General features: G+C 30.5%; 1 protein-coding gene and 1 long non-coding RNA gene across 11 annotated transcripts in view; one reads left to right on the top strand and one right to left on the bottom strand.

Moving 5' to 3' along the window:
• RhoGEF3 (Rho guanine nucleotide exchange factor 3) overlaps positions 1–12,551 on the bottom strand; it is a 292,834-nt gene that overhangs the window by 31,808 nt on the left and 248,475 nt on the right. The window contains exon 1 of one of the 5 annotated variants that reach the window (XM_070111338.1): positions 6,530–6,858. The exons of the other annotated variants lie outside the window; for them this stretch is intronic. Coding sequence (XP_069967439.1) covers positions 6,530–6,753 — 224 coding nt within the window. The 5' untranslated portion in view covers positions 6,754–6,858. Of the gene's footprint in view, positions 1–6,529; positions 6,859–12,551 lie in introns of those variants that run through there. 5 annotated transcript variants of the gene reach the window in all.
• Positions 1–12,551, top strand: part of LOC118680298 (uncharacterized) — a 122,782-nt gene that overhangs the window by 37,774 nt on the left and 72,457 nt on the right. The window lies entirely within an intron of this gene.

Here is a 12,551-nt window from a genome sequence, read left to right as displayed (position 1 = left end):
AAATAAGCAATTTTTTGTATTATTAACAGCAAAAAGCCAAAATTTGGGCTTTTATTTGTTTTATAGTTAAGCGCCTAAATGTAGACATGGTTCTGCAATTCTTAATTTTTCTTTATTTTATATTATATTTCTATTTATTTTTGTATGAAATGTAAGTTACACAACTTTTACGATACTTATGGCTTAATAAACGGTTCACAATTTTTAGAACTATTTTTTTTTATATTAATTTTTCAATTGTAATTCTGTTAAATTTTGGTTACCACACTTTACTTTCTACGAAAAATCATATATATATTTTAGAAAATCCAAATAATCAAAGACACACTTAGCTCTCCAATTCAACAGAGTAAATTAGAAGAGCAGTTATAAAATATCGTGCTTAATGAAAAGTTCGCAAAAGTAATAACCTGAAAATTGCTTAGCTAAATAAACGTAAAGAGCTTATTGACATGGTATTTTATAGTTATTATTCTGTAAAGAATTATTTGCATACACCTGGCAACAATATATTCACATAAAATGTAGCTGCCCAGTAGGAAAAAGTTTCGAAAAAATTTAAAATATATATTAAATTAAACCGCAAGCGGCTTTTTTGTTGAGTTTCCGCTAAGTTTTTCGGATATTGGTAAAAATCAACACTTTTGTCAAGCTTCTGGTATTCTTTTTTGGGATATTATTCAAAACTAATTTAGGCGTACCAAAAAAAAAAGTTAAAACAATATTTTCATTTCAATTTACCAAGCACTTCTCAACTAAATTTGTATACCTTCTGCATTACCAGATATATCATATTGAAAAAATATTACTCTAGATATTATATTTTATAGTAAACTTAACATAATATAATTTTGATCCATATTTATTATTTTCTTTTTTTTTTCTCTACACTCTCTAACTTCTGCTCATATATGTATTTCCCCGCAAGCTTTCCTACCAGGTCTTAATCTTTTATGTTATTTGCAATAAAGGGTAAATGCCGCAAGTCGTAAAAAGACCAAACAACTTCCGGTAAATTGCCTACGGCGCAGAGGAAGATTCATACCATTTCGCATGTCATAAAGTGGACAATAAAATTTAAAGACACATTTATTTTACATATATTTACAAGCTTCAGAGAAAAAGGCTTACATAGTGTTTATTTTTTAGAGAGAAGGCTTGTAATAAAATATAAATTAATTGAAAAAAACGCAAGGTTGTAGATAATATTAGCTTGCAACAATTTTTATAATGAAATGCAACATTGTTGAACTAACTTTATGCTTTTTTTTATATGTGTAATAAAGTAATATTTATTTACGAGTAAAAATGATGAAATTTGTAATTATAAAAATTGTTAGTAAAAACCGTGCCACTCGGATGATTATACAATTTTTTGCATCTCAACAGATGGGTTGTAAAGGGTAAAGAAAATTGACTTTTTTCTTAAAAAATAAAATGTTGAGAAAGTGGATGAATTTTTGCTGAACTTTGTTTTTGAGAGACAAATATCTGATGAAAATTACGTTTAAGAGCGATTGGAGTCTTTCGGTAGCTTGTTTTGGTTTTGGGCTTAAGATCTCATGAATATTAACTTTATATATATATATGTATGAGGTATTTTGGAATAATATTTCGCAACATTAACCTATATTTTTGAAAAAATTATAAATTAGGGTATTTTTTTTTCAAAAAAAAAATCTTTTCAACATGTCGACTCCAGGTTTAGAAAAATATCTAACAGAGATTAAATTAAAAATTTAATTGTTAAATTAATTAACTGTTAATTGTTAAAGGAAACGTCACTATAGACACTATAAAGCCTATACGAGTATAAAATTGATTAGCGTGACTAGCTCGGCCGATTTAGACATGTCCGTCCGTCTGTATATACTGGAACTAGTGTCTCAGTTTTTGAGATATAAATCTGAAATTTTGCCCATATAATTTTCTCCTCAAAAAGCTGTCAATTCTGCCGGAATTGCCGATATCGGATTACTATTTGCTATAGCTGTCATAAAAACATATTGAATTTTAAAGAAAATATTTTAGTAAATGTATTTTTTACTCAAAAATAAATTATTTTACACAAAAGCAAAAACAATGCCACACTCAAAGGTGAATTAGTTTTATTCACCAGTGCTTACTTGCATATATGTAAGTATAAATTCTGTACTCAAACAGCTTTAATTTGCGCGCAATTTCCGGCTGAGTCAAGCCTTTGGCAGGTCAGCAGCAAAGAACAAAGGAATTCCAACATTCTTTACGTGCTAACGCCAAGACAGGACAAGCGGCTAAGTAAATATTAGTGCAGTGAGGAATTTCCGATTCTCGGTATGCACGAAGAATGGTGGGAAAATAGGAAAAAGGTGCAAAACTGCTGTGGCATTAAAGAAAAAAATATAAGAAATCGCACCCACACATATGTATATACAATAAGTACGTGTATATGTATATGTACAAACATATATGTGTATGTGTCTGTGTTGTAAGTGTGGGAATCGCAGCAAACCAACTGTCGAGCATGAAGTGTTTAACAAACAGAGAGAAGTGAGAGAATAATCCGAAAAGGTGCAGATCAATAAATATATAAGCCTACACATACACACTTACGTAATATAGATATGTATATATGTATTTGTAGGTAAGTGCATTATGCTTACGTGTTGGTATGCCAACTCAAAGGACATTAACTGTTTGCATTGACAAGTGAGGCGGCGGCGCGCCAAAAGCAAATAGAGAAAAATCATTAAAGCAAGCAGAGAAGCAGCGAGGAGGTGTGGCGATAAACGTGTTACACAAGCTGCTTAGCGGTTATCCTTTTAATGTTTGTGATTTGGCTAATTTCCGAGAATTGGGAAATCTACGTATCGGCAATTACACATATTTTGTAGAAATGTCTACATGTATGCATCCTTGTGTTGCAATAGGTGTAGCATTAACGCTTAATAATTAATTCTTATTTGTTTAGTAAATAAGTATGTGTGTATGCCTTGGCGCATAAATTACTCGTTAAACAAACGACGGCATATTAGGAAAAATAAGCAGTTATTTTTTTTTAGAGAAGCACAAGAAAAAACGTTAACTTCGGCTGCACCGAAGCTATAATACCCTACACAAGTGCATTTATTATAGCTTAGAATGGTATAAAGATATGTTTATCTTAATTTTGATTGGTCAGTTTGTATGTCAGCTATATGCTATAGTGATCCGATCACGGCCATTCCGTCAAATGAGAAGCTTTTTGAGGAGAAAAGCACGTGTGCAAAATGTCGCGTATTAAGTTATATACAGAAGTACAGAAAAGTGGACCTGTCTTATTGCATATTGAAATAATTGTTCTAACTCTTATAAGGCATCTGAGAATTACAACGATTTATAGATGAATAAGATGATAACAAAAAGTCATACGGAGTGTAAATCACCTAAAATTATGCTAGGGTGAATGAAATCAAGTACAATATGATCATCGAGGAAGTTACCAATTCGACATTCTAGTGACAGAACAGTTACTTTTCGGTTAGAAACAGCGTGAAACGTAGGTAAATGATCAATTGCACAGCAAAAGGCGATTTGCTAGTGTTTATAAACACTGGGACTTAATTGAGTAAAGCGCATAATCATATTAACATTGCTCAAATTTTCAATTTACCAAATACTGTAGAAGAAGTATCTCGATTCATTATATGCTTATGCTTAATTTATAACATGTATTCTAAAGAAAAAAGTATTTGTCCCGTTGGGTAGAATAATTGAAGCAATTTACTTTAGTTATTTCGTGCTTATCTTTAAAATGCTAAAACAATCTCAATATCATGAATTTTTCCTCCACTCTTAAGGGTGCGTGTAGATCAGTATGATTTTTAGAAGCCAAATTGATTAACTGATAGCACGACAGCGCGATTTGATGTTCTGATATAAGAGAAAACTATAAACAGGGTTGCTTTCTGTTTTATATCGTCCAGTTCTTAATATTACATGGGTAGGTCCACAAATTTAAGAGTGTGTTGGTTTGCTTTTGCTTCTCGAATGCGCTTTTGAATTTTTTTTAAAGCATATGGCATTATTTGCCGCATTTTTCAATGTGTCAGCTGTTGTTGCAATCACAGTTTCTCGTCACGCGCACGAGTTATCGACTATAAGTTTTCGATGGCTACTATTTGAAGAGTAGGAGCAATACTGTTTTTATTATATATATACTTGTATATATATACTATAAGCATCGGTATGTATCTACATAGGTATTTGTAAGTGTGAATGGTACTTGATGACAAAACGACGTGACAATTTGTATTACTTTCATTTGGTCATTCAAAGAATAAGAAAGTGACTCAACTAAATTTCTTTTGTAGCTTTGAGAGTGAAAATATGCATTCTTAATCATTTATGTAGGCATATAGTACAATATGTATATACATATGTATAATATATACAAATAAATGCACTTATGTATATGTGTAAATGTGTAACACTTTATTCTTTTGTGGCTTTTACATCGATTTGCCTTTCACTTTAAGTGATAAGCGCGTTTTCTACTTAATTAATTAATAATTTATACATATATATATATATATATATATATATATAACATATGTATATAAGGTAGTCTGTTTGGATTTGAAAGCACCCAATTCAGCTGCTGCACTTGTGATGTACCTAAAATGATGTTCTTAATCCAAAAAATCGAGCAAATTATATTGAGAAAGATTTTAAGAAAGGATTGAGAAAATTTATAACTTTACATAAATTCAGGCTTACATATATATATACGTATACATGCATACATGTACAATGCGCATTCTATAAATATTTGTAGCATAATCTCACAAAGCAACCAAGAATATTTATTAATATTTATATAGACAAGTTTTAAATCCCAGAATTAGTTAAGTGTAATATGTTATTAAACTCAGTAATATTATCAAAGTCATATTTATTAATAAAGGTATTTCAAAAACTATTCCCAAGAATAATCAAATGCGTTCCCAAAGATAATTAGTAAAAAATTTAATAAATTTTAGTTAATTTTATGTAGGTCAGGTAACTGTAAACACATTTATCGTTACTAAATAATTTCGTCGGTCCAATCAACTGAGATCAAACAAAATACGCATAAAAACTCAGATCTCATTTAAGATTTGTACTATCAAAAATCTATGGGGCATGATTAAATTGCAAAAAACAAAAAAAAAAACTTAATATAAATTTTTTGACCACCAGAGCATCAAAGTTCTCATAAAGAGTTCTACATCCAGTCTTAGTAGAATGTTATCCATATCATTTTATTGGAGAGAGGGTTATTGACTACCCATAACTTGCACCAAATTTTTTTTTTATGTATATAGGTACATGTAGCGATATTTACATATATGCAAGGGAACAGTCTAAGCTCGTCTGATACGACGATCAAACCTGGACCGAAATTGTATATCAAAATTTGCCGCTAAGAGCACCAAATGAATATCCAACTTGATGTATTTTTGAAATAACTAAAATATATATCTGATCAAATTGAACCGGATTGACAAAAAAAAAGAAATATATATTATATTTTCACGCATTTGTTTACAAATATTTGTTATTGTCTTCAAATAGGCTGTTGAGCCAATACATCTCCAATTTGCCATAAACTCGTTATAAGCTTCGGCTGAGATGGTCTTTAATGCCTTCAGCGAATTTCGGTTTTTTCGGTTTCGGCAAATTTTTTGATTTGTTGCTTCGTTCCATAAGAGCTGTTGAGGACAATTTTCAAGGCGTGTTTCTTTAAATTTTTCGATTTTTAATGATTTTATGACATTCACTGAATGCTTTGTGCCACTCAAATACTTGTGCTCGTGATGAAGTAGAGTCCTCAGGACATTTCTGAACCATTTTTAACGATTCCTTAGTTTACGAAATTTTTTATAGCGATCACATTTGGTTTAGTCTTCCTCCGTTTCATGGTATTTCTGTCATGAAAAGAGCTTCAGACAAAATCTATTAGCCTTGTCTTGACGTCGGCCAACAAGAAACACTTCCCAATATGAAAAGCTCAATCAAAATCCGTAAAGAAACTTTCAAAATTAAAAATATTAAAAATTAATCGAGTTTCAACAAATTCCAACTAAGGTTGAAGCACTTAATTTTTTTTTAATTTCACTTAATTTTTGTTTTTTAATTTCACTTAATTTTTTAAAAATCCGATTTTACATGTTTGTTTCATTTATCCATTTATTAATTATTAGTTTTTTTTTAACACATTACTTGTAAAATGTAATATTATTTGCAACATTCGCAGCATTAACAACAAAAGAATATACTAAACGTTTTTGGCATGTTCTTTTGCACCGCGCCTTCAAAGGCCTTCCATTAAATATAATTAAATCAACAATTACATAGAACCATCAAAGTGGCAACATCCTCTTTTTATTAAAGAAACAAAAACAAAAAAAAAAAAAGACGAATAAACATTCCTGCTTTAAAAGTGTAACGCGGCGACTATCAGCTTATCTCCCCTTCACTTTAAGTTGATTTCCCTACACACTCACACACACAGACACGCTAAACTTACCGCCTTTGCAGAGTGTGCGCTCGGCATAACCAACTTGTCGCTGTGGTTCTTTTTGTTTTATTTGTTGTAGTTGTTGTAGCTGTAGCACTCTTTATTCGTATTCCCTTAACTGTTTCCGGTGCGATGTGTATTTCAACTGCAACTGTTGCAGCAGCAGTTTTAGTTGTTGACCTCTGGCTGACCATGGCAAAGCAACAGCTGACATGCGATTCGCGCAGCTGCATTTGACAATGACCGTGGCCCTAGAGAGGGGTTTTGGAAGATAACTACGCACCTTTGTGTGTAGACGCGCACTGGCACAAGCAGCAGCGGTTTGTCTGTTGCACAGAAATTTTTCTAAAATTGTTTTTTTGCTGTAATTTTGTTGTTGTTGTTGTAAGTTTTTGTTGCAAATTTTTTTTGTAATTGCATGTGTGTTGTAATTTTTTTGCTGTTGCTTCAGTTTGCCTGTTGTTGTAATTTTTTGTTGTTGTAAATATTTTATTTTGTTTTTTTTTGTTTAGTACAAATTTTTTTGTTCTTGTAATTTTTTTTGCTGTTGTTGTAGTTTTGTTGTTGTTGTTTTTCTTCTTTTTGTTGTACCCTCTGCCACTTTAAATGGTTAAGGTTAAATTTTTTACACTCTCTTCACTACAATTTTCGCATTTATTTCGCTTTGGCGCGGATCTCACTTGCACTTTGCCACTGAAGATACTTTGGAGCTGCACAAAACCGCTGCCGACACAGATTAAACTTATAAAGCTGTACTTGCAGATGTTTTTAATTTGTTTTGTAATTGTTAATAACGGTATTAGCTAATTAACAATTAGAGAGGTGAATGAAGAAAGGTGAGAGCTAACTGTTTGGCAATTTCTTTTCATTTAGAGCGCATCTTTATTTATGTGTATATATATATGTACATATGTATATAAATATATATGAGTGTAGGTATACACATATGTATTTTTTATATACGGAAATTTTATTTTATTTAATAAATTTTTTTTGTAATACAATTTTTAAAAATTATTTTTGCTCACTTTTACGACTCCACTATATTTTTACTAAATATATAATTATAAGTAAATAACGCACTGGTCACTTCCAAAAAACCACACACAGTCCACAAATTCGTATGAATGCAGTGATAAAGCGCGCTGTGACCGGCGTATGCGTACACCCCGACCGGTGTTTAAAATGCAACTGACTCATTTACTAACAGTCAGCCAAAAGCCAGAGGCACATTTAAACATATATTTACAAACATACATATATAAATATAAATACATATATAAATATAAATACATATACCTACATATGTACACATGAATTTCGTTTACTTTTTGAACCCGATTCGTTTCGTTGAGGCCTATTGTTTCGAAATGAACCATTGCCACCGCCACCAACAACAACAGCAATAATAACAACAATAGCAATAAAAATACCATGAAAACGCCAAGAAGCAACTGAAATGCAACAAAAGTAACACACACTCATACACATACGAATGTTTGTTTGTTAGCCTAGCAGTAAAGAACACACATTTGGTGGCCGTGTGCTGGGTCGATCGGTTGGTCCCTCTGTCATTCTTTGGTAGCCGCATGGCATGTAGTGCCAATAAGCAACAGCTGCATTGTCGGCTAGACGGCGTATCGTTTGAGTTATTTTATTTTTGTGATTGAGTGAGTGTTTTTTTTTCGGTACAAATACATTCTTATGGTTGTTCTCATGCATTAGGGTGGTGCTTAATTTTTTCGAACGCTGGGTCGTTTATGAATATGAAATGTTAAAGATATTGCAAATGTGGGAAGGAGATGTTATGCCTTAAAGATATTATAAATTTGTAAGATATTGTTTATACAATGGTAAAAAATATTAAAATTTAACGAAATAGCAGACTTTGAATAAATGTCGAATGTTGCTAAAAAAATGAGATAATTTTTGAACGGCAAAAATTACATTTTTCATGCAATCAAAAAGAGAGAAAGCCATTGTATGAAGAAATATATACAAAATAAAAAGATTAAAAAATATCAAAGCGATCGCATGATAGTTACAGCTGCAATCAATTTGAAAAATGTAGTTTTGAAAAAAAAAAAACGCGTTTAAAGTTGAACCGATCGAGCTCCTGAGTGTAGACTACACTTTAGATAACTCTAATTCAAGAGATATTTCAACCCGTTCATTTAATATTTTAGTATGTTATTTTCAAAGGCATAATCTATAGAAATATGAACAAAAAATTTTCTCTTTTTGGAATTTTCACACCAGTTGTCTCCCTTGAAAAAGGACTGGTAGATACAATAGGCTCGTATGCAATACTTTCTTTAAGTATCCTTATATTTATCTAACTCTTTTTCATTAGGAGCATATTTGATGTTCATTTAATATTATTTTGATTATTCTATGTTTCAAAATAAACATTTCAATTCTTCGGGAGCTGCCGAGCAACAATAAAGCATTATTAAACCAGAGTTGAATGATACAAAAAAAATTGAATTTACTTAGAAATTTAGAAAGACAATGCGAAAATAACAAATGGGAGCATTTTATTTTCGTATTGTCTTTCTAAATTCCCAAGTAAATACAATAAATAAAATGCTCCCAATTGTTATTTTCTTTTTCGTAAAAGCATACCCTAATGTAGCAAATCATTAATTAAAATATACTCAAATTTGCTATTAATCACACTACTGTAGGCACCTAAATTTTATACTCCCGACTTGAGTGAGCTAAAAGCATACAGACATACACGTACATATGCATGGAGGGTGAATTTAAGAATCAAAAAATAAAATTGAAAATGTGTAGTAGAAGACGAGGAGCAAAAATATGATGTACTAAAAGCTCATTAAAGTGGGAAAGTATGCAATAAAGGAAATCCATAACAATAAAATTAATGTTTTGATTGTTTTTGTACTAATATAACGGTACATGTTTGGGTCGACTATGTCATTTTTATGTATAATTTATTAGGTTATGTTGTGCGACACGCTTTTTTTCAGGAAGTTCAGAACATTATTGGTTTTGTGTTACTTTTTCCAAGCAAGCGCTACTAGCAAGAGCAAAATATTGACTTTTTATAAAAAATTTTTTCTTCTTTTTTTGCAAAAGTAAAAAAATTAAAAATAATATTATATTTCATAATATTTTTAGTTAACATTTCATGGCATATTTGATCTCTACTTATATAAAATTTGTTAATTTTTTTTTAAATTAATTTTATTATTTAGCTAATTTTTATTTTCAATTATTTTTTTTGTTTTTCATTTGTGTTTTGTTCTTTTTTTTGATATATTTCATTATATCTGATCTTAATTTACACATTTATTTTTATGTTTTCATTAATTAATTTTTTTTTTTATATTATTATTCATAAATTTATTCGGATTTGTTTGATTTAATTTAATTATGTTTTGTTTTACTTATTTAATTTAATTTTTTTAAATTAACTTACTTTTTTAAATAATTTTTTATCTCTCTTTTGTTATTAATTTTTTTATTTTATTTATTTTACTTAATTTGCATAAGTTTAAATTAATTTTAATTAATTTTCTTTTGTTTTATTTAATTTAATTTTATATTATTTTATTTTATTATTTTATTATATTATATTTTTTATATTTTATTATATTTTTTTATTTTATTATATTTTTTACGTATTTTTATTTAATTCAATATGTTTTATTTTACATGTCATCACTTTCTTTAATTAATGTTGGATCCTTGAATTATTTTTCCTCAAATGTATGCTTATTTATGGCATACATATATGTATGTATGTACATACCTATGTATATCTACATAACTCTATGTCCTACTTGCAATATCCTTGTACTCATTACAATATTACTCAGCATGATCCTGTGTCCTCGTTCATATGTACTTGGACAGCTGATAACAGCTGCTGCTGCTGTGCAACATGTCCTCTCGGTAATCTGTTGCTTCATACTGAAAGTAATTTCCTTTTTCATTTTCCTTCGCATTAAGAAGCAGACGCCAACAAATACATATGGACAAAAAAAAAAATACGGACTATAAAGGAATGTTTCAGCGTTTCTGTCCCATATACAGTTTTTCTTTGATTTTTTCAGGAATAAATATTTTCAACCAAATATTTTTAATGACCAATGGCATAAACCAATTCTATTTAAGTTATATTAGTCCTGTAAACATTTTTATTCGAATTTAATAGTCTTATCTATATAAAGGAGGAGAAAGGGTGTTAATTTGATAGGTTATTCATTCCTGTAGCATCCAGTTCGTTCATTAATTTTATATTCACTGAAATTCGAATCGAAAAAGGCTATTATTATTGCCAGCTAATACTACGAGACTATTAAGATTATTCCGCTCTTTAAAGCAACGTAATGTATTAGCTTATGAAGACTTATGAAGATTTCGGTGACTTTGCAATTGCAAAACTTTCTTATAATTTCGTAAAACTCATTCTTCGAAGTAAATTAAACAAAACAGTTGGATTTTTTATAAAGTGTTGCCTACATTTAAGCGCACTGAAATATAATAATAAGACAGCAGACAAACTTAATCCAAATAGGAAGTATCTAAGCTTATATTCAGATACCGAGTAAATAAGAACAATTGTTATATATAAAGTAATTAAAGTGTGTTAAAAAAGTAGAGCGACTTCTTAAATTTCGTGGCCTATTTTCAAAAGCAAGAAAAGTATTGGTATCAAAATCAAGTACATCCTTTTAGTGCGACTATAACAAATTTGATGGACTTGAAATTTAGAATATGTTATCTGAATAACAACAAAAAATACAAGAATATTTATTCAGGATAGTGGAAGGTTATATGCAACATTGAATAGCAACAATATTGCATGATAACATAAAGAATTAATATCGAATTTAAAAATGCGCAAGTATATGTACACTTACATACATATGTATATAATATATAGCCAATGTATGTAAGTACATAAATCAGCAATCAATTTTTCTACAGCTAACCACTACACCAAAATCGAATAACCTCACTCAACCATCTGTCCAACAAACATACTCGTGTGTACTTGGTACATCTGCACCGTTTTTTTTGTAATGCTGGCTTTGCGAAACGAAAGATGTACAAACATCGGTTCCTTGAACAAAGTCAAAATCTTGGATTTGTTGTTTTTTTAGGGATTTAAATCCAGCACACATACACACGCACACAGAGACGTGATAGGAGTGTAATAAAAACAATAAAGCGCAAATGTCTCCAGATTAAAATTGAGAGAAGGCAAAAAAGAATAAAAATAATTGAAAATATTCCTTAGTCTGCTGCTGGGGATGTTGCACAGTGGAACAGTTTAAAATAAGTCTTTGGGAAAAATTAAGGATTTTAAGGACAGGGCTTCAATAATTTTTATACTCTCGCAACCTGTTGCTACAGAGTATAATAGTTTTGTTCACCTAACGGTTGTTTGTATCACCTAAAACTAATCGAGTTAGATATAGGGTTATATATATATAAATGATCAGGATGAAGAGACGAGTTGAAATCCGGGTGACTGTCGTGCAAGCTCTAACTTGAGTAAAAATTGAGATATCTTTATGAAACTTGGTAGACATGTTTCTTGGTACCGTGAGACGGTTGGTATTGCAGATGGGCGTAATCGGACCACTGCCACGCCCACAAAACGCCATTAATCAAAAACAAATAACTTGCCATAACTAAGCTCCGCAATAAGATACAAGACTGTTATTTGGTACACAGGATCACATTAGGGAGGGGCATCTGCAGTTAAAACTTTTTTAAAAAAGTGGTCCCGCCTCTAATAGGTTTAATGTGCATATCTCCTAAACCGCTAATGCTATAATAACACGATTCACTAGAAGCAAATGTTTTTAGCACTTCTATTGACGGTGTGAAAATAGTTGAAATCGGGTGGCAACTCCGCAACCTGACTCCCCATATAACGGTACTGTTAAAAACTACTAAAAGCGCGATAAATCAAGCACTAAACACCCCAGAGACATTAAATCTTATCTCTGAGATGGTATAAATTGGCTTTATAGGAACCGCGTTCAAAATT

This window comes from Bactrocera oleae, chromosome 6, assembly GCF_042242935.1.
Source record: "Bactrocera oleae isolate idBacOlea1 chromosome 6, idBacOlea1, whole genome shotgun sequence".
Classification (NCBI taxonomy): Eukaryota; Metazoa; Arthropoda; class Insecta; order Diptera; family Tephritidae; genus Bactrocera; species Bactrocera oleae.
This window is presented reverse-complemented; position numbering and strand designations above follow the sequence as displayed.